Here is a 25,974-nt window from a genome sequence, read left to right as displayed (position 1 = left end):
TGAATATGCAGATATACTGTAGAGTAGACGTGTCTCAGGGTTGTGTGCGTAGGCGTGTTTGCAGGGCCAGAAAACAAGGAACTGAGCTCTAAAAAGCACCTGTGAATGAACAACAGTGCACTTTGGAACTGCTGATACGCTCTACATTGAATCCACAGTTTTCGCAGGATCAGGTGTGAGCCCCACAGTCAGAGTGGGGTGTTGTGGCTAATGCAGAGGTCGCTAAAACAACAAGAGAACGAAGAAACCAGAGAGGAGCACTGGAACACCACAGATCTGACACTGTAATATGAAGGTAATACTATACATGAAATGGGACAGGACAAGTTACAATTTGTCCAATTACCACATACCTGCATGGCTTTGTATGTTCTTCAGTTGGTGAAAGGTGGTTATACTGTATAAGATAGTTATCGGTTTGAATCCAGATAAGAATTTCAAAAAGTGTCCAACAGGTCAAATGTTTTGCTGTGTTGTATGTGTGTTGTATGTGTGTTGTATATCCCATTACCATATGGTCCTGTTCCTTTATGTGCACGTAATTATGTCCTATTTCAGCATTTCCCAAACATGGGGTTGTGATAGAAACTCTGAAATAAACCCTTTTAAAAATGTGCTTGGTTCACAGAACCGGGGTTACCTCAGTAACCTCTGGCAGCCGCTAGATGTGGTTGTAATAAACAGAGTGGTTTCTGTTTTCTTCCTACAAATGTGACTCTATCTTTTGAATGGTTTAAGCTACAAAATATTATGACCCCATCACTGAAAGATAAGACTTTCAGGGGGCAGTATTTTCATGTCTGGATGAAAAGCGTGCCCAGAGTAAACTGCCTGCTACTCAGGCCCAGAAGCTAGGATATGCATATTATTAGTAGATTTGGATAGAAAACACTCTGAAGTTTCTAAAACTGTTTGAATGATGTCTGTGAGTATAACAGAACTCATATGGCAGGCGAAAACCTGAGAAAAATCCAACCAGGAAGTGGGAAATCTGAGGTTTGTAGTTTTTCAAGTGATTGCCTATCAGTGTCTGTGGGGTCATATTGCACTTCCTAAGGCTTCCACTAGATGTCAACAGTCTTTAGAACATTGTTTCAGGCTTCTACTGTGAATGGGGAGAGAATAAGAGCTATTTGAACCAGGTGTCTGGCAAAATGTCATGAGCTCAGTCACGTGCGCAGCCGTGAGAGCGAGCTGAGTTCCTTTTCATTTCTAAAGACAAAGGAATTGTCCGGTTGGAATATTATTGAAGATTTATGATAAAAACATCCTAAAGATTGATTCTATACATCGTTTGACATGTTTCTACGAACTGTAATAGAACTTCTTTGACTTTTCATCTGAACTTAGTGCTCGCGCATTTTGCATTTGGAATAATGAACTGAACACGCGAACAAAAAGGAGGTATTTGGACATAAATATGGACTTTATCGAAACAAAACAAACATTTATTGTGGAACTGGGATTCCTGGGACTGCATTCCGATGAAGATCATCAAAGGTAAGTGAATATTTATAATGCTATTTCTGACTTTTGTTGACTCCACAACATGGCGGGTATCTGTATGGCTTGTTTTTGTGACTGAGCACTGTACTCAGATTATTGCAAGGTGTGCTTTCGCCGTAAAGCTTTTTTGAAATCTGACACAGCGGTTGCATTAACGAGAAGTTTATCTTTAATTCTATGCATAACACTTGATGAGTATTTCTGTAAATTGATGTGCTCATTCACCGGAAGTTTTGGAGGCAAAACATTTCTGAACATTGCATGCCAATGTAAAATGGGGTTTTTGGATATAAATATGAACTTTATCAAGCAAAACATACATGTATTGTGTAACATTGAGTCCTGGGAGTGTCATCTGAAGAAGATCGTCAAAGGTTAGTGATTAATTTTTGCTTTATTTCTGGTTTCTGTGACGCCTCTCCTTGCTTGGAAAATGGCTGTGTGGTTTTTCTTGTCTAGGTGCTGTCCTAACATAATCTAATGGTATGCTTTTGCCGTAAAGCCTTTTTGAAATCGGACACTGTGGTTGGATTAACGAGAAGTTTAACTTTAAAATGGTGTTTAAGGAACACGCATGTTTCCCTCTACAATGCCCACAAGCTGCGCAGGACTCATTAAAACAGAGTGGACAAGACCAGGCACTAAAGCAGACTGGGGAAAATAACATCATCAACGAGGATGTTCTTTTCTACATAGAAGATCTTACAGAATTATTGCCTGATGATCTTCTGAATTTCCCAATACCTTTCTGATGCATTTCAGTCACTTCAAATCCTACTTCTTTCAGATTGAAACACTGTAAAAAGTCAGACTGATTTGTAATAGACTTATAGATAAAAAAAAAAGTAAACATTGGCCGCATTTTTGACATGGTGTGTACATTTTTTTGGTGTAATATCAAAATTGGTTCGCAGGCCAAAAAAGTTCAGGAACCCCTTTAGTTTAGTTTTAGTTTATTAATTCGACCATTTTAAAAAACAAGCACACATAAAACTTGAAAAAGCCATACATGCACATGAATAAAATCATAGAGAATTACACACAATAAAGTCTGGGACTTATTTCCATTGTGGTCCTCTTGAGACAAGATGGCTAGACAAGATCGAACACAGTATGGCAGTGAAATAATAAAACAAAAACAGAGAAGAAGAACATCTATCTCATCATTCCAGTTACATCATAAGGGTTATTCATATAGGCACAGAAGACATCAAACATATTTTATATGTCTATTTTTAAAGCTGCCCAGAGAGAACGTTGTTTTTATGTGCAGAGGCAACTCATTCCATTCTGAGGCTCCAGTATACAAGAAAGTACCTTTCCAAGCATTACTCCTGAACCTGTATAAGCACACATCAGCAACACCTGCTCTGGTGATGTGATTGTGTGCATCCCTAACACGAAAACACTTAGATATCTTGGCGCAGGACCGTAAATATTCCTGTTAACCAAACCTAGTCTAATCTGGGACACCCTAGCCTCAACAGGCAGCCAGTTTTGTTCCTGAAAGCAGCTCCTGCCTATGTGAGTAAGTGGACTCACCTTCAATACTTCCCTGATCAGCATATTCTGGGCTATCTGAAGCTTCCCCTTCATAAGTTTAGATAAGCCCCCAAACCAAGAAGTACTAGCATAGTCAAAATGACATTGAATGAGGGCAGTAGCTAGCACTTCATGAGTACTTATCAAGCAGCTTGGACTTTCTAGCCAAAAACTTAGTCCTGGCATTAACCTTCCCTAGCACTTTATTGGCCACGCTCACACCTCCCAAGCTTTCATCAAGGATACATCCCAAGTAGCTAACAGAGGTTTTAGTAGTCAGCACCTCACACCCTAACTCCACTCTGATTTCAGACAACCTACACAATTTAGGTCTGGATCCAAAAATAATTGCTTCAGTTTTCCCAAAGTGCTGAGATAGCTTATTATCTCCAAGCCATTTGCTAATGTTAGTAAGCTCTGTGTTAAGTATGCTCTCCAACATAGTTTTACTTTTGTGAGACACCAGAAGTGTAGAGTCATCCTCATAAAGAAAAAGACCGCAAGAACAAGCATCTTTCATATCGTTAATATACAATAAAAACAGCAGAGGCCCAAGCACGCTCCCCTGCGGAACGCCACAACTCATTGGTTTTGCCTGAGACAGTGAACCATTAACCTCTACTACTTGCTCCCTTCCTGATAAATAGGACTTTACCCAGCCTAGAGTGATACTGCTTAACCCCAGTGCCTCCAGTTTGGAGATTAGGAGACAGTGGTTAACTGTATCAAAGGCCTTCTGTAGGTCAAGCAGTACCATTCCACACAGATTTCCCTCATCAATCCCTTTCCTGATGAAGTCAGTCCAGTAAAGTAGACATGAATCAGTGGAGTATGTTTTTCTAAAACCTGACTGAAAATCGTACATTAGACCCTGTTTGTTAACATATTCATACATTTGCTCATGTACAATTCTCTCCAGGATCTTTGATGTTACACAGGAGGATAGATACAGGCCTATAATTCCCAGGGTCAGACTTTATCCCCTTCTTATACAGAGGTATAACTTTAGCTTGTTTCATGTCCCTGGGAAAGGTGCCTGTTCAAGAGAGAGATTAACGATATGCGTAATACGAGGGCCAATTTGCTCTGCAGAATCTATAAGAAACCTTGCAGGAACATTATCCAGGCCTGTGGCTTTGGATCATTTAACCTCTCTAGGGTAGGGGGCAGTATTTGCACGGCCGGATAAAAAACGTACCCGATTTAATCTGGTTATTACTACTGCCCAGAAACTAGAATATGCATATAATTATTGGCTTTGGATAGAAAACACCCTAAAGTTTCTAAAACTGTTTGAATGGTGTCTGTGAGTATAACAGAACTCATATGGCAGGCAAAAACCTGAGAAGATTCCTTACAGGAAGTGGCCTGTCTGACCATTTCTTGGGCTTCTACACTCTCTTTATTGAAAACTGAGGATCTCTGCTGTAACGTGACACTTCCTACGGCTCCCATAGGCTCTCAGAAGGCGGCAAAACGCTGAATGATGTCTTTGCAGGTCCTGGCTGAAAAACAGTAGCGCATTTGGATAATGGTCGATCAGAGAACAATGAGACTGAGGCGCGTGCACGTTGCGACACCATGTTTTTATTTTTTCATCTTTGAAATAAAACAGGGTTTCCCGGTCGGAATATTATAACTTTTTTACGAGAAAAATCACATAAAAATTGATTTTAAACAGCGGTTGACATGCTTCGAAGTATGGTAATGGAATATTTACAATTTTTTTGTCACGAAACGCGTCGGGCGCGTCACCCTTCGTCACCCTTCGGATAGTGTCTTGAACGCACGAACAAAACAGAGGATATTTGAACATAACTATGGATTATTTTGAACCAAACCAACATTTGTTATTGAAGTAGAAGTCCTGGGAGTGCATTCTGATGAAGAACAGCAAAGGTAATCAAATTTTTCTAATAGTAAATCGGAGTTTGGTGAGGGCCAAACTTGCTGGGTGTCTAAATAGCTAGCCCGTGATGGCTGGGCTATCTACTCAGAATATTGCAAAATGTGCTTTTGCCGAATAGCTATTTTAAAATCGGACATAGCGATTGCATAAAGGAGTTCTGTATCTATAATTCTTAAAATAATTGTTATGTTTTTTGTGAACGTTTATCGTGAGTAATTTAGTAAATTCACCGGAAGTTTGCGGTGGGTATGCTAGTTCTGAACGTCACATGCTAATGTAAAAAGCTGGTTTTTGATATAAATATGAACTTGATTGAACAAAACATGCATGTATTGTATAACATAATGTCCTAGGATTGTCATCTGATGAAGATCATCAAAGGTTAGTGCTGCATTTAGCTGTGGTTTGGGTTTATGTGACATTATATGCTAGCTTGAAAAATGGGTGTCTGATTATTTCTGGCAGGGTACTCTGCTGACATACTCTAATGTTTTGCTTTCATGTAAAGCCTTTTTGAAATCGGACAGTGTGGTTAGATTAACGAGAGTCTTGTCTTTAAAATGGTGTAAAATAGTCATATGTTTGAGAAATTGAAGTAATAGCATTTCTAAGGTATTTCAATAACGCGCCATGGGATTCCACTGGCTGTTGAGTAGGTGGGACGATTCGTCCCACATACCCTATTAAGCTCTGCCAGCATACTGACTATTTTGGCTGTTGCTACCTTTGCAGAAGAAAACTCTACATAATACTTCTTGACTTGGTTGCTTCCATACAAACCAGAACTGGTGGGCAGCTTGCTAACCAGCTTGCTGGCAACAGAAGTAAAAAAAATAGTTGAATTCATTGGCAACTTCTGCTTTATCATATATCATCTCCCCTTTGATGTTCAGTCCAATACTGTTTAGTTTGTTTTTGGTAGTACTACTACAGCCTTGTTCCTTAAATGATTTCCAAAGCTTTTTTAGGGTCATTTTTGTTCTCAGTTATTTTCTCAGCAAAGTAACCCCTCTTAGCTTCATCCATCCTGCTCTGTACTTCATTTCTGTGACGTTAATATAGGACAAAATCATGCTGCTCTTGAGAGTTCTTACATTTTTTAAAGGCCTTATTCCTTGTTTGGATAGATTCTAGAATCTCATGATTAAACCAAGGGCTAGATCTCTGCTTTACCCTGACCCGTCTAATGGGAGCCATCACGTTCACCACATCAAGGAATCTACATTTAAAGACTTCCCAGGCACTGTCTACTCCTACACTATCTAGCACAGGTGACCAGTCAATTTTACCTACTTCCTCCTCTGATTCTAACGGTTTTGTGACACTTAAATATATCTTTAAAAATCCTCCTTGTGCAAAATGTAATAAAATGATCACTGATTCCATATACTATTACTCCACTCTGCGAGTCCACTCCCTCTCCACTCCCTGTCATACAGTATATGCAATATGTATACAGCACAAGAGCTCAAATGCAGCATATGTGGCACTTTCATTTTGTTCGCTGTCGTGAACACAAATATGGATATTAAAGTGCAGGTCCGCAGATTAAACTGTCCCCAAGGGGAGAACAGCTTTACTGAATATGCAAAATGTTGTAAAGTGAAACTTGACCAAGGAGAATTACCTATTGTGACGGATAATGTTTAGGGCACATATATGTGTAGTTTTCTCTTTCCAAGAGAAAAAGTTTAGCCTACAGTTGATGCTTGAATAGTGCTATAAAGTTTCTAGTCTTACTCAATCAATCAATCAAATGTATTTATAAAGCCCTTTTTACATCAGCCAATGTCACAAAGTGCTGTACAGAAACCCAGCCTAAAACCCCAAACAGCAAGCAATGCAGATGTAGAAGCACGGTGGCTAGGAAACACTCCCTAGAAAGGCCAGAACCTAGGAAGAAACCTAGAGAGGAACCAGGCTATGAGGGGTGGCCAGTCCTCTTCTGGCTGTGCCGGGTGGAGATTATAACAGAACATAGCCGCGATGTTCAAATGTGCATAGATGACCAGCAGGGTCAGATAATAATAATCACAGTGGTTGTAGAGGGTGCAACACTACAGCACTACCTGGTAGAGTTTCTCACACCACAGATGTTTTACTGCTGATGCACCTCTTATGTGTTTGCTTCAGGCCAATGGAACTCCAAGGAGATGGTGTATATCTTTTTTAGTTATTTTCTTAACTTTTTTACCTTTATTTAACTAGGCAAGTCAGTTAAGAACAACTTCTTATTTCCAATGACGGCCTAGAAACAGTGGGTTAACTGCCTTGTTCAGGGGCGGAACGACAGATTTGTACCTTGTCAGCTCAGGGATTCAATCGCTCTAACCACTACTCTGACGGTCGTTGTTGGGAACGAGGCATACTCAAACAAAGCATTATTTGGATATCAGTGCCTGCTCCAATGTTTGTTTATACACAGACATTGTTGATAAAAGGTGTTTTTGTCATTTTTTTTATTTTCACGGATAGTTTGCATAAAGAATTGGAGAGTTGTTTGTGTGTGCAGGGATTAAGAGGGGATCTATTCATTGAGCCGACTGTGTCAGCCATTCATATTCTTTTCAGACAGTTTTTTTCTTAGTGCTCTTCTCTGCCGGTAATTATATCTGAATGCATGCAGCTCAGGCTTTCTTGTCTCTAACAATGCCGGGAAGATAACACAACCATGTTAGGGCATTGCTGTTGCTGAGATACCTTGTCCTAGCAGGGTTGTATGATAGTGTATCTAATTTCATTTCAGTCTGAAATTCAACAGACAATTTGTCAATCTGTCTCATTACCCCTTCTGTCTGATTCTATTCAGGTCCTGAAACTGTTACTATAATTGTAACAAGAGTTCTGACATCATTCTTAGCAGTGTAGGTTGTCGGTCAGCAGGGTAACACACTATGGGTCTGCCTCAACCCTCCATCCCTCGCTTACTGTCACTCTTTGAACAGAACCGTTAATCCCCACCTATATGTCCCTGGTACAGCCCCCCTCCAGATGTTCAGTCTGTCTTAATGAGACTGGTGCTCCTAATAATAACTCTTCCTCCCTCCCCTCCCCCCAAGGCCCGCTACAACAATCACAACCACTGAGATACAGACACACAAGCAAAGCCCATCCAATCAAACGCAACCCTTTTCCACACCTCGATAAGACTTGTTAACAATGCTAGTCCAGGCAATGTGTGAAAATGATGTTAGCTTTTTCATAAAAGCATGAAACTTAGTACACGTGTATAGTTTTGGGTCCTAGATATTTTCAGAAAGGGAGCCATCACAAAAATGCCTCTTGGCAGCCAATTTTATTTCTGCCATAGCTGGTTAATGTCATAGGCGTCGTAAGGAGTGGACTAAAATGCAGCGGGTAAAGTGCTCATCTTCTAATTTATTAAAGGAAAAAACACTTAAACAAAAACAAACGACAAAAACAGTCCAGTAAGGTGCACAGACTATACCGGAAACAACCACCCACAAACACAAGTGAAAACAAACACACTTAAATATGGCCTCCAATTAGAGACAACGACAACCAGCTGCCTCTAATTGGAGGTCATTGAAAAACACAACATAGAATTAGAAAACTAGAATTTAACATAGAACACACCCCCTGCCACGCCCTGACCAAACTACAATGACAATTAACCCCTTTTACTGGTCAGGACGTGACAGTCAATCCATTTTCCTTCATATGATTACAATGGGAAAAAGAATATGGATGACTGCCAGTACATCATCATAAACAGTTTCAATTATTATATAATGGTCAACGTGGTTGAGCCATGGCAAAGAAATCAAATTAAATCGCTGTTTCTGAAAACGTACAAAATAGATTTTTTATTTTTTTTATACATAATGCTGGAAACTGAAGCTCCGTTTGGGGGTAATGCCATCAACCATTTTTTTGTCAACCATTTTTGATTCTGTATCACCAAAAATGTATGGAGTCAGCCATTGACACCAAGCTAAGGCAGGAGCAAGCAGGATTCTGAACGGGACAAGGATGTATGGTCCCCCCACTTCCCCATTCTCACTTCATAGACTTCAAGGCTTTTGCTAGTATACATGGTGAAACTCTCTAGGAGATCTTGAGATCCGATTCAATATACTAATATACTAATCGATTCAATACTAATCAAGGTATACTATTCAAGCTTGTTATAATCATAGGGACACTTTTTGACCACTTTGCATGCAGTGTCATTATGGGCAAGTCTGCGCGGTTCAATCATCTCTCAGATCCTCTTCCTTATTACTATTGACTGGATCATGACCAAAACCACATCATACAAACCCAGAGATATTCAGTGGACCCTGTTCTCCCAGCTGGAAGATCTCTAAACTTAGCCAAAAACCTCACATTGTGCATATGCCCAACTCATCCCATCTGGAGATCTGATAAATGCAGCCTCAAAACAAATACCCCCTATATAACAGCAATGTCAAATCAGTTCTATTTTATGCTTTGTCCGCGTATGTAGACAACTCTCAGGCTAGGGTATTGTACACTCTGATCTACTATGACCCTGTTGGTCATCCATGAACTTATTATAATTCGTCTTGCCTAAATGAACAACTGTCTGGTGATCAGATGTACTCTGCTGTACTTTCTTGCCTAAATTGACAGCTTCTCACAGCTCACACTCCAACCTTTTACTGTGTACATCTTTTCTTTATTTGCCACATAGCTGCTGCTTGCTCTTTGGGGTCTAAGCCGGGTTGTTGTAAAACACTCTGTGAAAATCATTGTTGTGAAAAACGCTATGTAAATAACATTTGTATTCATTGATTTTGATGTGACGCGAAATGAGCTTGATTGATGTTATATTGACTGCTAGTGCCATCATAAAGGAGAATTGTGAAGTGTTCAAAAATGAAAATGTTCTGAAATATAAGTTGAGGAGTGGTGAGTGGCATTTGGGACCAGCAATCAGTTGAGGTACATACCTGCCCATGAAATGACCCTATGAGCTCCCTGGGTGCAGACCAATCAAATGCCCTTCCTGTGTTCTGTAAATGTAAGCAGCGTCACACAGTATCCACTTTCATAACCAGGGGCAAGAAGACAGCAGCTGTATGGCTTTCTATGCCACATACATGATATTCTATTGTGTAACGTTGTCAGAAACTGCAGTTTTATTGGATTTTCTTCCATGGCTTACCATGGTGGTCCACTAGTATATAATCATCTGAACAATTTATGATGTTGTACATGGCAACATTGTAATCCGTGACCATCAAAACATAGGTGTACACATCACCTTTTCTGTGTTATCATGTTTGGTTCAGCAAATACAAAGTAAAATACATTGTACGGTTATGGCAGAATAGAAAATAGTCCGCAACGACCACCAGGAGGCATTTTTCCGATGGCTCCCTTTCTGAAAATGTTCATGCTTTTATGAAAAAAATTAGGCACATATCACCTGGACTATAAACAACAATATTTGTTATCTATCTCAGCAGCATGCACTAGCTAATTAGGATCACAGCTAATTAGGAAGATCAAAGGTCACTTTTGTTCCCTCTGTTAGATAAATATAATTATTTAATTTGACCCTCCATGTACAATTACAATATCCCAAACAAGGACATTTGATATGTCTGACAGGCTTTGTCATGACTGCGTTATGTTTGATCACACATTTTCTGTCTTCCAATCAAACACCCTCTCTGTCTGTATTTTTCACCAGTTATCGTGGTGAGGATAGGTCCTTTACTGAAGGTCCCCATCCCCTGATCTTTACCCTCCTCTCGCACAGCCAATGGACTCACACTGTTGCATTTGAATGTTGTCCAGGAGTGTCTGACTCTCATGTTATCAAAGCAGGATATAGTATGTTGGTTGCCCCTGGATACTAATCTACAGTCAGTTTTGCATTCCCAATTGTTAAGGTTATGATTTGGGAAAGGTAAGCTGATCCTAGATCTGTGCTGAAGGGAAACCTTCTGAATTACAATAAATACTGTTTTATAATGTCATAGCTATCTAATCCATTCTACCACATAGTACTACAATACTCCCATACTCCCATTACTTTTCATCTTAATATGCCATCTCAAGCAAATTACATTCATGCTTTTCATTCGTTGTCATGCAAAGACGGACATACAGTACCATGGCATGTGACATCCATGCAGAAGAAGTAGACTTAAAATCACATTGTTCTCTTGTAACTTGACAACTATGAGCACTGTCAATTCCAGGTGGACATGTTTTCACTGTCTGTCGCCACCCAGCAACTTAGAAAATGAACATTCATCCGGGTCCCATTGAGTATTGCAGTTTCCATAGCAACAGGGACAGAGTGATGGAGAGCGGTCGAGAGTGATGGGGAGTGTGTCAGGGAGTAGGTGAGGTAGGAGTTGAAATAATTTGTCTGTGTGTGTGTGTGTGTGTGTGTGTGTGTGTGTGTGTGTGTGTGTGTGTGTGTGTGTGTGTGTGTGTGTGTGTGTGTGTGTGTGTGTGTGTGTGTGTGTGTGTGTGTGTGTGTGTGTGTGTGTGTGTGTATGTGGGGAGCAAGAGAGAGAGGAGGATGAGAGAGAAAGAGGAGGATAAGAGAGAGAGAGAGAGAGAGAGAGAGAGAGAGAGAGAGAGAGAGAGAGAGAGAGAGAGAGAGAGAGAGAGAGAGAGAGAGAGAGAGAGAGAGAGAGAGAGGGATGAGAGAGGGAGCGAGAGAGGAGGAAGAGAGAGAGAGGGGGGATGAGAGAGAGAGAGGAGGATGCAAGAGAGACAGAATGTCTGTGTGAGGGGGCGTTTTTTTCGCCATCAAACCTATTTTTGCCAGAGCATTCATTCATGCAATTTCCTCTCTCTCTCTTCCTCTTCCAGGTGGATGGAGTGGCAATGAAGCTGTCTGCCTGACTGAGCATCTCCTCATTATCATTCCCCCTCCCCTCTCTTCATCCAATTCCCTAGTCCTATCTGCCATCCCCCTCTCCACCACACACAGAGCCAAACAACTACCACCACCGATCTCTAACACCGTCGCACACACATATAGAGACACACACACACACACAAACACACACACACACTACCCCTCTCTCCTGGGATACGATTTGAAGATTCGCAAGTGCAGCCTCTCATTTGTAATCAGATGAAAGAGAGGATTATCTCAAGGTTTGCCCCATCTTGTTCCCGGCCAGGATAGAGGGACGGAGGAGGAAGAGGAGGAAGAGACTGTGGAGGAGGGAGGGAGGGCTCTGTGGATGGTGCGTGGCGAGAGGAGGTCACCTGTTGAGAACCACTTTCCTTTCCTTTCAAACAACCTGGACAAACAGGGGTTTATCCTGGGATCCTGGGGGATAACTGGACTCTGACACAAAGAGAGAGAGAGAGAGAGAGAGAGAGAGAGAGAGAGAGAGAGAGAGAGTAAATAAAGAAGAGGAACATAAGGCACGGATCTTAGATTTTTTCTAAAAGGTAAGCAGGGGTTACAACAGAGACCTTTCAGGATGAAAAAAGTGAAATCTCTGCATTCCAGAGGTGTAGAAATGTTGTTGTTGTGTGTGTGTGTGTGTGTGTGTGTGTGTGTGTGTGTGTGTGTACATGGTTGGAAGTGGGGGATGGGGGGGGGGGGGATTTTACTTGCAGGTTATTTTGGGGAAAAAATGAATGCAGGCCTTGAGTGAGTGAGTCAGTCACCATCTGGCCCTGGTCTCATACACACTTCAGATACTTGGGGCATTATTATTGTTTAGGTGTGTCTATAGCATAGTAGTAGGAATATCCAGTTGTTGCATTGCGTGAGGTACATTCTGAAATATTTGAAGCATTTATGTAAAAAGAAAAAAGGCAACTAATGCATTTACCTGACTTCTCACACCTCTATTTTCAGACTACCACTCATCAGGTGTTTTGTTCTGGTGTCAGTGGGAAAAGTGTTGGCATTCCTTTCTTTATTACTGACTGGCCGCATGTTCCTAAACCTTTAGGCCATATCATCTGCCTGCTTTGTCTATTTTCAGAAGTGACCTAACCTCTGCTTTTAACCAGCTTAGATGTAACCAATTTATAGGAGACAGATGACTTGTTGTGCCTCTGTGCTTAGTTGACTACCCCTATCCAAATAAAGTGTGACTATCTGTTCATAAGCAACTGCTTGCTAAGGTTAAGGTTAAGGTAAGGGTTAAGGTTAGGGTAAGGTCTAGGGTTTAGTAGATAGTTGAAATGTTACTGATCGTCTGTAGATGGTCTGTAGAGCATCTACAGATGGACTATCCAAAAAGTGTTATCCTGTGCTCTGTACTTCAGATCAGCTCGCCCACTGACACCAGGCCCTACAGTGATTCCATTGCACAATGTTAAATGACTTAGACAAACACATAATGTTGTAATTGACTGTGAAAACATTCAGCCTTGAGCTCTCAAAACAGATTAATTCAAGAAATACATTGAACAACGCACAGAGACCATCATGCATGTCATGCATGTTATCCCAAAAAGACTGTTCATGTTGTTGCAACTGGTTTCTTATTCAGTCTGTAAAGCCCACAGAGCCCCTACACGTTACTAATGAGGAGGTGTACCATGGGACTGGGGTGGAATGGAGAGCTACCATGGGGCGTTAGGCTCCCAGGGTAGAGCAGGCTCATTGGTGATGCTTTTAAAGCTAAACTGACCCTAGAGGCCTCTTATGTGAAGTAGAATAACAAGACACTAAATGTGAATGAAATGCACAATTTTAAAAAGCCCCTAGAAGGGTATATAGAAAGGTCCAATTCAAATTCTATTCTTAATGTGTACCAGTCTGGTTTTAGACCAGGACATAGCACCTTTTCAGCAGCTATGCTTGTCTTAAATGAAGTGTTAAATTGCATAGATCATAGGAATCACTGTGCTGCCTTATTTAAAGACCTATCCAAGGCCTTTGATACTGTTGACCATCCCCTACTCATTCAAAGGTTGTCTGAAATGGGACTCGGCCAGATGTCTCGCAAGTGGTTTGGGAGCAGTCAGAAAAGGACATGGTGTGCTTTCTGATGGTGTCAAGTCAATATCACTAAAGGTGTCCTGGAGGGGATGATTGTGACCGGTCCTCTTTACTATTTATATCAATAATATTAATCTGCCAAAACCTGTAACATTGATCTGTATGCAGATGACACCGTTATGTATGCTGTTGATCCTACTGCTGACCAGGCTATGTTGGAGCTGCAATCGGATTTTGTTGCCTTGCAGAAAGCCCTTGCTGATTTCAAATGTGTACATTAACGCGGGAAAAACGAAATGTACGTTGTTTTCTAATTCTCGCAGAAATATTTCAGATGGTTCTCTCAGCGAGCAGATTCCCGCCTATAAATATCTAGGCTTTTGGATTGACAATGTGAGGTTTTAAAAAATGGATGAGCTAATTACGAAGTAGGCTTCGTTTATTGAAGAGCACATAAAGAACATGTACCGTACATACACAGCGTATCTTTGCTGTCTTACACAGGAGCGTAATTACATTTACATGTTAAGGGTACATTTTGGCTGCATAGAACAAATATTTCAAGAGTCTAAATAAGAATACAATTTGGATAAAGCCACAGAAAAACAGAAACAAACCAAAAAAAACAGAAATTGTAAGGGTCGATGCTGGTAGAGACAAGAAGCAGGTATAGGGAGTGAACAATTAACGGTGACGGACATAGGACAGCGTCAGGACAAAAACACATAACGACATTAATGCAGACACAGGGAACAAACAGGGAAGCAGACAGTTATAGATGGGGCAATCAACAAAGGGAAGTAGTCCAAATGAGTCCAATGAGCGCTGCTGCGCATAATGATTGTGACAGTTGTGCATAATGAAGGGCAGCCTGGCGCCCTCGAGCGCCAGAGAGGGAGAGCGGGTGCAGGCGTGACAGAAATGACAGATTTAAGATCAGTACAATATGTCAGGAACTCTGACCAGACACCTGGTCATACCTATGTTGTCTATGTTGCAAGATTGATATAATTCTCTTCATATCAGCAAGTTTAATAAAGTAGGCTTCTTTTATATAAATAAATTCTATCTCTCCCTGAACAGCAGGAAGCAGGTTGTACAGGCAACCTTCCTGCCAGCTCTTGATTACGGTGACAGCATTTATCAGAATGCAGCAACCACAACTCTAAAACGCCTGGATGCTCTACCATAGTGCGCTTCGCTTTATCACAGGTAACAGGTTAAATACTCATCACTGCATCATTTATCAGAAGGTCGGCTGGACCCCTCTAAATTCCTGTAGATCACTTCATTTCTTCAGTTTTGTTTACAAAGCTATGCTGCAGAAGTTTCCAACTCACTTCTCTGTTAAAGTGGAAAAATATGAGGCACCAAACCCATTCACAAGGTTGATTAACTTGAGGTCCCTTGTTTTAACACCCCCCATGTTTGGAATCATTTACAATCCTCATTACATCTTGAATCCCTGGTGCCAATTGGGCAGTTTAGAACACTGATGAGGAATGAATTCACTCAGGGTTGAGTGTGTTTTGGTTGAAATCATTTCTTTGTGAAATGTAGTGTGTCTGTAACTGCTGTATCTTGTAGTGGATTTTTTTGCTGTTTTATTGAATTAGCATGATGATTTGTGAATTGTTTGTTCTTAGGGCACCATTGAGAATGAGACCCTGGTCTCAATTGGGCTCCCCTGAATGAATACAAGAAAAAAAATACATACAAAAATAAATACATGTTAATAGATTGAGCAAAACATCCTTTTAATCATCATTCCTGTGTTGGGAAGCTTGTTGTTGGTTAAGTGAAACCTGTTTCCTGTATACAGTATAAGGGTATTTGACTTAAAGGTTATGTGACCGAGGTTTAGCACTGTAGCCGACATCGTATCATCACGCCATGTCACAAGTTCACACATCCAGTACCAAAGCTTTAGAGAGGCTACATTGGAGACATCACTTAATGTTCTCAAAGAAGACACAGACAATCCCGTGTTTCTCCTGTAATCTTATGGAACATTGAGGGGCTGATCCAGACCTAATCTGACGGGCTAATCTCTGCCACTGTTAGTGAGGGATACCTGACCAGTCTGCTCATGGTGTAACAGATGTGATTGTACTTCGTAACTCTTTATTTCTTTATTTTTATTTAACCTTTATTGAACTAGGCAAGTCAGTTAAGAATAAATTCATATTTACAATGACGGCCTACCAGAAGGCAAAAGGTATCCTGCAGGGACAGGGGCTGGGATTAAAGAACATTTAAATAATAACAATATAGGACAAAACACACATCACGAGAAGAGAGACACCACAACACTACATAAAGAGAGACCTAAGACAACATAGCATGGCAGCAACACATGACAACACAGCATGGTAGCAACACAACATGACAACAACATGGTAGCAACACAACATGGCAGCAGCACAACATGGTAGCAGCACAAAACATGGTGCAAACATTACTGGGCACAGACAACAGCACAAAGGGCAAGAAGGTAGAGACAACAATACACCATGCGAAGCAGCCACAAGTGTCAGTAAGAGAGTTTTTGAATGAAGAGATGGTGATAAAATGGTCCAGTTTGAGGGTTAGTTGCAGCTCGTTCCAGTCGCTAGCTACAGCGAACTGAAAAGAGGAGCGACCCAGGGATGTGTGCTTTGGGGACCTTTAACAGAATGTGACTGGCAGAACGGGTGTTGTATGTGGAGGATGAGGGCTGCAGTAGGTATCTCAGCTAGGGGGGAGTGAGGCCTAAGAGCGTTTTATAAATAAGCATCAACTAGTGGGTCTTGCGATGGGTATACAGAGATGAGCAAAAAATATATATAATTTGGTATTTGTTTCATTAGTCCATTGTTGATACAGTCCCAAAATGTTTTGCATGTCAGCAAACAAGTTTTCAAGATAAATAACTTTCAAAATACAGACATATAGCCAGTAAGATGCATTTAGCATCCTATTTTGCATCATCGCAAACGTCAATATATTGATATGCAAGCAGTAGGTCCTGTTCTGAAATAATGCATTCCATTTTCATATTTACAATGTGTACGAATTTACAAAACGCATTATACAGGCTGTATTTCTGTATTTTGAAGACTATATATCTTACAAACTTGACTGCTGACATGCTAAACATTTTGGGACTATGTCAACATGAACTAATGAAACAAATACCAAAAGATAGTTTTGGTGTGGAGTTTTCCTATAACGTGTCAAAACACTTGGGCTAGACTTGACTTCAATTATTTAAAAAACATTGAAATTCTAGCTGTCAAGTCTGTTGTTACAGTACACTAGCTCCAAGCAGGATGATGAGTCGTCTCATAATGAATCAATTAGCATAGTACCAGATCACTGGTTTCATCAGGGAGTCCTCATGCATAGACTATGTACAGTAAGCTCCCATTGACATAAATAAGAGCTTATGTCCCTGTCTGTTTCCATTGTGTTCCAGGGCTTTCCCATGGCAGAGAGTGGGCATCCCGTGTCAGCACTATACCCACCAGGGGGCAGTGTTTCCCCTGATTCTGCCCTCTGCACCGACCCCCTCCTACCTCTCTCTAAGAGCTCCACAGATGGGCTGACAGGTCCTCTGAGGCAGGAGGAACTCAGGAAGGGCTCCAGTGAGCATACGGCTCCTTGCTCCCAAAGAGACAGAGAAACAGGCAGACAGGGGCCTTCTCAGGCCGTCCAGCACAACATCCAACCGCACACATCTGACCGAGTGGACCCCAGGAATGCTGTCCGCCCTCACACAGCCCATCACCACGAGGAGGGCGTCACCAATCATGGTCACCAAGCCTTATCAGCCTTCGGAGAGAGCCAGGCGCCCCACCCCTTATCATCATCACAGAGAGACCTGGGAGGACTGGATCTGTCCAGGCTGCCTGTCCAGAGGAGTTACTCAGATACCCTCCACATGCTCAGGGAGGTCCCTGCCCCCCCACCTCACAGTGAAACCAACTGCCCTTCGTGCCCAGGGAGAGACAACCTTTCCCAGGATGCCTCTCGTAAGGCTCTCTCCACCTTAGCCTGCAAGCAGCCCGTCCAGCTCCAGCACGGCAATACAACCACAACCAACCCCACTGCCTGCAGATGGGGAAACGGCGGGGGAGGCAGACCCACACAGCAGCCTCAGGCCGGGTGTGTCAGGGTTGGTGCCCCTAGCCCCTCTAACACAGCTGCTAAGGTCGGCGGTGAGGCCCAACGCCTACAATCATGTGAGGAGGCCATCTGCTACTGCACTTTCGTCCACCCCCACGGGACGTTGAAGGACACGTTTGCGGCATACTGCCACCCCCCTACCCTCCTCTCCCTCCCTCGCCTCATGTCCTCCGTCAGCGAGACAGCGCTGGATGCCAAGCGCCTGCTGCAATGCTGCAACCTCAATTGCAACCTCAACTGCTCCTGGGCCAACACTCTACACCCTAGTGGAGCCCTGCAGCAGGACATTCAGGAATATAGCTGTATGAGCAGCAACAATAGAGCCACCAGGGACACAGGGACCATGATGTCCCCCAGGGAGCTCAGGGACGTGGGGGTGCAGACAGGCCAGGTCCACGAGACGTGTCCGGCCCACGTGTTCCCCCAGGTCTGCCTGGTGGAGGAGAACGGGAATGAGAACGGGAACAAGAACGAGAACAGGAATGAGACGGACACGTCCCAGAAACCCCCGGTGAAGGAGGTGAAGTGGGATGCGGAAGGGATGACATGGGAGGTGTACGGGGCTTCTGTGGATCCTGAGGAGCTGGGCCTGGCCATCCAAAAGCACCTGGAGCTGCAGATCAAGGAGACTGCTGGCCGCACTGCCAAGCTGTCCCGCCAGGATACAGCTACATCCAGGAAGAGCAGCGGTGGTGCCGGTGGCTGGAGGAAGATGAGCGGAGTGTTGGGCTATATCAGGACCCCAGCCTGCTGCGCACGCTCCAGCACCGCCGTGGACTGAGAGGGGAAACCTGAACACCACGTTTCATGGTCAAGATGGCTGTTGCTTTATTACACATCAAATGTGACTCCAGTACACCAGAGATAGTGTGACCACTCTGGATTAAGAGAATCTGTGTGGCTGTCAGAATCATGGCATGTGTACAAGAACCTACCATCATACTGCTGAAAGAGGTGAATGGAAAGACAGTGAAAGGTTCCATTTGGATGGATTTTATTGGTAACGGTACCTACCATCATCACCGTAGATGCCAAGTGATAGAACAGAGTGCTGCCATAACAGTCATACAAAGTGATATAATGGTTTCTTACTCATTTAAGAATGAGTTATTTACTGGGGGGAATAACTTGATCTGAACAAGGGGTTTCTGTAAACGAACATGCTAAAAGGTATAAACACAGTGTAGGAAAAGAAAGCTCCAATACACCAGACTTCGAACCACTACGGCTAGAAATATGTGTCTATCTTCCTCTCATTTCTGATTCTATTATTTAGTCAAATTCTGTGTGAATGTTTGAAACATGTTGTGGTAAACTGTGGGGTGTTGGGTTGAGCGTGCAGCGATTGACACAGAGACAGGGAGGCTTTAGTCCGAAAAACCACTTTACTTATGACAGAAAATAAATATATCCCAAAAAATAACTTAGGTTTGCTCGGTCTTCCGTCTCTCTCTTCTCTGGTGTCCGTCTCTCTCCCTTCTCTCCCGCGGTGTGCCATCACGGCTGGTTGGCACTTTCCTCTATTTACCTCCACTTAGCTGTCCGTGTCGGGGTGCCCAGCTCCCGTATTCCCAGCAGAGGGAGCCAACGTCGCCTCACGTACCTCCCCTCTATTACCATCCCCTGGGGTAGACCTGGGATACCACACTGTATATGATTTAGCACATGGTAGAGACCACAGAAATGTATACCTTTTCACAAACACCTCTACCGCTCCGTATTCACATAGAATATCTAGAAAAGTTTACACAATGCTGAATTGACAGTACGTCATCAGACTAGCATAGAGCAAGACTTAAACTGACCTCAGATGATTCATGCAACACTGTGATGCAGAGGAGAATACCGGGACATACAGAAAGGGTTAACAGACTGGAGAATGTTTATCAAGAACGTAAACATCTCATCACATCATACAATACATTAATGCACATAACAATAGGTGAAATGGCCTGTTTGTGAATACATTTTTCATTCCATTTTTCAACTTCTCTTATATAAACAGTTGTTGCGTTTGACCCTTTAATGCCATGTAGACAAACTCATTCCATGGAGGGCTGGCTGCTGGTTGTTGGTTTTCCCTGTCAATTAAGACCTAGACAACAAAGTTCCTTCTAATCAGTGGCCTTAATTAAACAATAAAGTACAAGAGAGGAGCAAAAACCTGAGAGATACTCAGCCCTCCGCGGAATGAGTTTGACACGTGCTTTCATGTATATGTTCTGCGTGGTGATTGTCTTGTGGACTTGTGGACAAATAATTATTTTAGTCATATATCTAACCAGAGGGTTAAAGGTTAACTACTAACAAGTAAACAGTCATGTTGTTTATCAAATAACAATCACTGAAAAGACCCACACCTCTACTCTGAGTCTGAATTCTATCACTACTGTAACAGTATCTTGTCAATTTACTGTGCCATAGCAATGTACTGTATTGGTATTGTAAAATGGATGAGTTACAACTAGCCGGAAAGTTTGATAAACCTGTCAAGTATGTAATTTACAACATATTGCATTTGCGAAGAGATTTTGACCAATCACAACAAACACAACAGGTGTTATAACCTGATTTAAAGTAGCTTTTTACTGTTGCTACAATGCAGGAAGAACTGTTTAATCATGATACCAGTTGTATAATGTTGAAGAAAGTTATTATTGTGTATTAAATAATGACCAAGATCGGCATTAAAGGGCTCTTTTGTTTTTTTTACAGTATCATTTGATTACAATTCATTTATCCTGCTTTAGTAATAATCACAAAGTTGCCATTTCAGGTCACAGCACAGGTTGTTCAGTATTGTTGGGTTTGTATTGGAGGCCGTGAGACTAGAAGGCAGGTTAAATAGAAGTCCTTATCAGTAGAATATTACTGCTGTTATCAAGTCTTTAAAACACAACCACCTGTATTGATGGTCATCTGTACTGATGGTTATGTCCAATGTAAGTCGATTTGTAACTTGGCAAACCCAGTAATACCACAAATGAAGGTTCAATATACAGTATGTCTCAGATAATGTGTTCTAGGCTACTGTTGATATCAGCAATAAAGTATCTTAGATTAAGTTTGTGGTGGTTACATCTAGGAAACTGTTTCCCCTCTGTATTTCTGAGCCTAAACTAACCTCTGGTGACACTACTGTCAGAGTGTAACACTAACGCAGTCACTACAAATAAAAATGTTTTTTTCTCATCGTTTACCTTTCTGTAAAGTTATCAGAATCAATGTCACTGGAGTGGCAAAATTCACAAAATTAGAAATATTTTTATACTACGGAAGGGTCAATCTGCAACTGAGAGCTTGGTAAATGTAACCATTGACCATGCATGATATCAAAATGATAGTTTGAACCATGTTTTGAGGCTATACAGTGTTCATTTACAATCATGGGAGTAAAACAAGCTTCTATTTTGGGTTCTGATGGCGCACAACAGTTGAACTAAGCTCAGGAGGCATTTATACGTTATTTTCCTTAAGAATCAATGGTTTTACATCAGTATAAATAAATAAAATGAAATACTTACCAATCGAAGATTGCCCCTTTAAATGAAACTGCATGGTGTGTGTGTGTGTGTGTGTGTGTGTGTGTGTGTGTGTGTGTGTGTGTGTGCACGTGTGTGTGTCCTCTGCTCCTGAGGAGGAGGTCCAGCTGTATGAGTTGGTACAGGAAGCCAGAGTTTGGTCTGATGAAACTGTTCTATAGCACAGTGGACAAACACCTTGACTCCAGGACATACATAGTATTATACCTTAATAACCATTTTGTTTCAGAGCGGTGTATGTGTGTGTTTGTGACTGCACTCAGCGTCTTGCGTCATGGTGGTATAAATGAAATCTGCAGTGGGGGTTGAAGTGAGGATGAAGGTTAAACTCTGTATCATCTGGAGCCTCGACAACACCATAGTACTCCACCGGCAGGTTGCTATAGTAACCTGAGCCAGTGATGATCCGGTGACAGCCGTTCGTACTGTTTACGATGTGTGTGATACCCAGAGATGACAACAGGGCTTTATCACGAGCCACATACTGTTCTATAAACTATAATTCTACACACACACACACGCACACACACACACACACACACACACACACACACACACACACACACACACACACACACACACACACACACACACACACACACACACACACACACACACACAACATACTCACTCCGATGTAGAGGTTGGGCCAGACTAGGTCCTACAGGCTGCCTATTGGTCCACAAGATCTGACACAGCTCTGACAGATGGAATGTGTTCTCTTGGTTGGCTGACAGACCACTGCAGGGGCAGAGACCAGTGTGTGTGTGTGTGTGTGTGTGTGTGTGTGTGTGTGTGTGTGTGTGTGTGTGTGTGTGTGTGTGTGTGTGTGTGTGTACCTACTGGTTGCCGGCTAGACTTGGTTGAGGTGGCCGGTGGGCCGTCGGTTGGCTAGCAGGAACTCCAACAGCTCAGGCAGACGGACGCTCACATCACTGCTCCCTCAGAGACATGCTGACACAGTCTGGAGAGGAGGTGCGGGTCACAGTGACAGCTAAACCAGAGCAGAGCAGAAAACAGTCTGGTCAGGTCAACAATTTCAAATAAAACGTCTTTCCCCTCTGATCCAAGTCAACTTACTTTTGACAGGCATAGTCCCTCCTCTCACTGTGTCTGTTCCTCTTCCCACACTCACACCTGCAGTTAGTTTCCATTTTTAACCCTCTGTAATTCTAAACCTCCTCACCAATGACCAATACATCCTCCAGAATTTGCTGGACAGCTGACACTATTCAAAATGTAGAGGAGTTACTGTTCATAATATAGTTGTAGTAGATGTCTGAAAGTAATACAACAGACAGCAAACTGGAACAAAAATTACCTTTAATTGTGTAATCTCATTATTAGTGTTTCAACTGAGAGATTCCCAGGAGGCAATGCTCAGCTGCACAACTCACAGCAGGTTCAACTATCACCACTGGTTAACACGGGGATGTTGAAAAGTTCAAATTCTTTAGATATTTTAGATTTTAAAAGGCGTTGAGCATCGACATTATCTCCATGGAATCCTGCTACCGCATTATATGGTTATTTACAGTATATACAACATGCTGTGCTTTAATACCAGTTTGTACCTACTGTAAAAGTCCTACAACTACATATTTTCAACCAGTATAAAGGATTGTGTGTGAGATGGATAGATAGATAAGAGGGGAGACGGATGAGGGGAGACGAGAGAGGGATGGGAGGAGAGAGGGATGAAAGAAGGACTGTCAGAGAAGAGGACATAGTCTCCTCTTGCGTGCGAGCTGTGTGTCGAGGGTGAGCAGTAGCGACTGGAAGTGTCTGTTGGGGTAGATGGCGCGTCGCTGGGTCACGTGTTTGAGCGCGGTGCGAAGCGGCAGATGACAGTGCATCATCAGGAACGCCAGCACCAGTGTGGCGGAACGACTTATACCCATGATGCAATGCACCAATACCTTCCCTGGAGAGGATGGAGAGAGTGTGGGAATAAAGAGAGAAGGAGAGAATGAAGGGAGAGGCAGAGTTTGATGAAGGAACTCAAATGTCCCTAGAGACAGTCTTAAATAAACTGTACAGAAGTAAACACATTCAGTACATAAACACAGTAAACACATACAGTAATGTAAACACACAGTACAAAAACACAGTAAACACATTCAGTACATAAACACAGTAAACACATTCAGTTATGTCAACACATTCAGTACTTAAACACAGTAAACACATTCAGTTATGTAAACACATTCAGTACATAAACACAGTAAACACATTCAGTACATAAACACAGTAAACACATTCAGTTATGTCAACACATTCAGTACTTAAACACAGTAAACACATTCAGTTATATAAACACATTCAGTACTTAAACACAGTAAACACATTCAGTTATATATACACATTCAGTACTTAAACACAGTAAACACATTCAGTACTTAAACACAGTAAACACATTCAGTTATATAAACTCATAAAGTACATAAACACAGTAAATACATTTAGTCATGTAAACACATACAATACCTAAACACAGTAAACACATACAGTAATGTAAACACACAGTACATAAACACAGTAAACACATTCAGTACTTAAACACAGTAAACACATTCAGTTATATAAACACATTCAGTACATAAACACAGTAAACACATTCAGTTATGTAAACACATTCAGTACATAAACACAATAAACACATTCAGTTATGTAAACACATTCAGTACTTAAACACAGTAAACACATACAGTAATGTAAACACACAGTACATAAACACAGTAAACACATTCAGTTATATAAACACATTCAGTACTTAAACACAGTAAACACATTCAGTACTTAAACACAGTAAACACATTCAGTTATATAAACTCATAAAGTACATAAACACAGTAAATACATTTAGTCATGTAAACACATACAATACCTAAACACAGTAAACACATTCAGTAATGTAAACACACAGTACATAAACACAGTAAACACATTCAGTAATGTAAACACATTCAGTCATAAACACAGTAAACACATACAGTAAACACAAACATATACATACAGTAAACACATGCATTAAAGTGCCCCTACCATCTTTAGTCTTCAGGGCCTTATGTATGAAGTCAGCTGCAGGTTTAAAGTACTGGCTGAGGTCAAAATGGGATGAGTCTTCTGTAGGGAAGCCACAGTACACACAGGTGTTTCCATAGTAATCCTGGTCACCGATGCTGCCCTGCTTAAAGTGAGCTGCGTTCAGGACGTGTGTGATACCAAGCTTCTTTAATGCACCCCTGTTCTGAGCTATGGCCCTAAGGGAAAGACAGAGGGTGAAATATATGGGGGGGAGAGAAATGTGAAATGTGAGATTGCATAACTGTTTGAACAGAAATAACCTAGAGAGAACAGATTAATCAGTGAACAGCCTGGAATAATATAGACAAGATTTAGGCAAAAAATGAATGCAGTAGTTTAAAAAAAGAGCAATATTCAGTAATTCCATGTTCAGTATGTGTTCAACAGAGTTCTGTAAGGTTTAGTAGTGTTCAGCAGAGTTCAATAGGGTAATAGAGTCCACTATAGGAACTTGAGATGCTGAATTCCAAATCAACCTCTAGCCTCTGACCCTTAGCCTCTACTTTTTAGCTCTTACTCATACCTCTATAGAACCGAAGGGATTGGATAGGGGGATCCAATATATTTAATCTATTATTATCTCTATTGCTGTATTTCTAAAACCCCTCCAACCCAGGGGCAGGGGTAAGGAAATTTAGAGAAAAAAACTAAAATAAGAAAAAAATACTTACACATTTCCGATGTAGAGATTAGGCCAGACCTCATCTATCGGTGTCAGTTCAAGCTTGCAGGACTCCAGGATTGACTCTAGTTCTTTAATAGCCACCAGGTCTTGCTGCTCTCCCTTTGACATTCTCCCTAGACAGTAGCACCACCTTGACTGACTCAACTACTGCAGCCCTCTGGCCGTGTGTGACCATCTCCAGCAGGCGAGGGTGTGTGTGTGTGTGTATGGGGGTGGGGGTAGGTGTGTGAGGGACATAAGCAGGTGGCTGCTGGTTGTCCACCGATTTAGCTCTGGGTTCAGCCTGTTCTTTCTTTCTCTCTGTTTCTTTCTCAGTCTGCCTCTCCCTCTCTATATATACAGTGCATTCGGAAAGTGCATTTACTCATCAATCTACACACAATACTCCATATTAACAAAGCAAAAACCATGTTCAGAAATGTTCTGAAATTTATTAACAATAAAAAATTTAAATATGAAATACATAAGTATTCAGACCCTTTACTCAGTACTTTGTTGACGCACCTTTGGCAGCGATTACATCCTCGAGTCTTCTTGGGTATGACGCTACAAGCTTGGCACACCTGTATTTGGGGAGTTTGTCCCATTCTTCTCTGCTGGTCCTCTCAAG

At 41.8% G+C, this 25,974-nt stretch overlaps 2 protein-coding genes across 3 annotated transcripts; one reads left to right on the top strand and one right to left on the bottom strand.

Moving 5' to 3' along the window:
- On the top strand, nt 1-21,247 carry si:dkey-191g9.7 (uncharacterized). The gene is made up of 3 exons (XM_014154536.3): nt 1-295; nt 11,780-12,373; nt 17,341-21,247. The coding sequence occupies exon 3, from the start codon at nt 17,350-17,352 to the stop codon at nt 18,829-18,831; it is 1,482 nt and encodes a 493-aa protein (XP_014010011.1). The 5' UTR covers nt 1-295; nt 11,780-12,373; nt 17,341-17,349; the 3' UTR covers nt 18,832-21,247.
- Nucleotides 21,248-22,898: 1,651 nt separating this feature from the next.
- Nucleotides 22,899-25,551, bottom strand: LOC106576960 (dual specificity protein phosphatase 13A). Of its 2 annotated transcripts, none has more exons than XM_014154533.3 (3): nt 25,351-25,551; nt 24,638-24,855; nt 22,899-23,516 (listed from the first exon to the last, which is right to left on the bottom strand). In XM_014154533.3, the coding sequence occupies exons 1-3, from the start codon at nt 25,470-25,472 to the stop codon at nt 23,305-23,307; spliced, it is 552 nt and encodes a 183-aa protein (XP_014010008.1). In that variant the 5' UTR covers nt 25,473-25,551; the 3' UTR covers nt 22,899-23,304. The 2 variants fall into 2 exon arrangements, with proteins under 2 accessions (XP_014010008.1, XP_014010009.1); XM_014154534.3 differs by having other exon boundaries at nt 24,638-24,847; nt 25,351-25,483.
- Nucleotides 25,552-25,974: the final 423 nt, after the last annotated feature.

Source organism: Salmo salar, chromosome 18, assembly GCF_965601325.2.
Source record: "Salmo salar chromosome 18, fSalSal1, whole genome shotgun sequence".
NCBI lineage: Eukaryota > Metazoa > Chordata > Actinopteri > Salmoniformes > Salmonidae > Salmo > Salmo salar.
The sequence above is the reverse complement of the archived record's forward strand: the minus strand, read 5'-3'. Positions and strand labels throughout refer to the sequence as shown.

Excerpts from the sequence above, each read along its gene's own strand:
- si:dkey-191g9.7 (XM_014154536.3), top strand. The coding sequence starts at position 17,350 with ATGGCAGAGAGTGGGCATCCCGTGTCAGCACTATACCCACCAGGGGGC.
- LOC106576960 (XM_014154533.3), bottom strand. The coding sequence starts at position 25,472 with ATGTCAAAGGGAGAGCAGCAAGACCTGGTGGCTATTAAAGAACTAGAG. Across the intron at positions 24,856-25,350 it reads AATCTCTACATCGGAAATGT|GGCCATAGCTCAGAACAGGG; the intron begins GTAAGTATTTTT and ends TCTTTCCCTTAG. Across the intron at positions 23,517-24,637 it reads GGCCCTGAAGACTAAAGATG|GGAAGGTATTGGTGCATTGC; the intron begins GTAGGGGCACTT and ends CATCCTCTCCAG.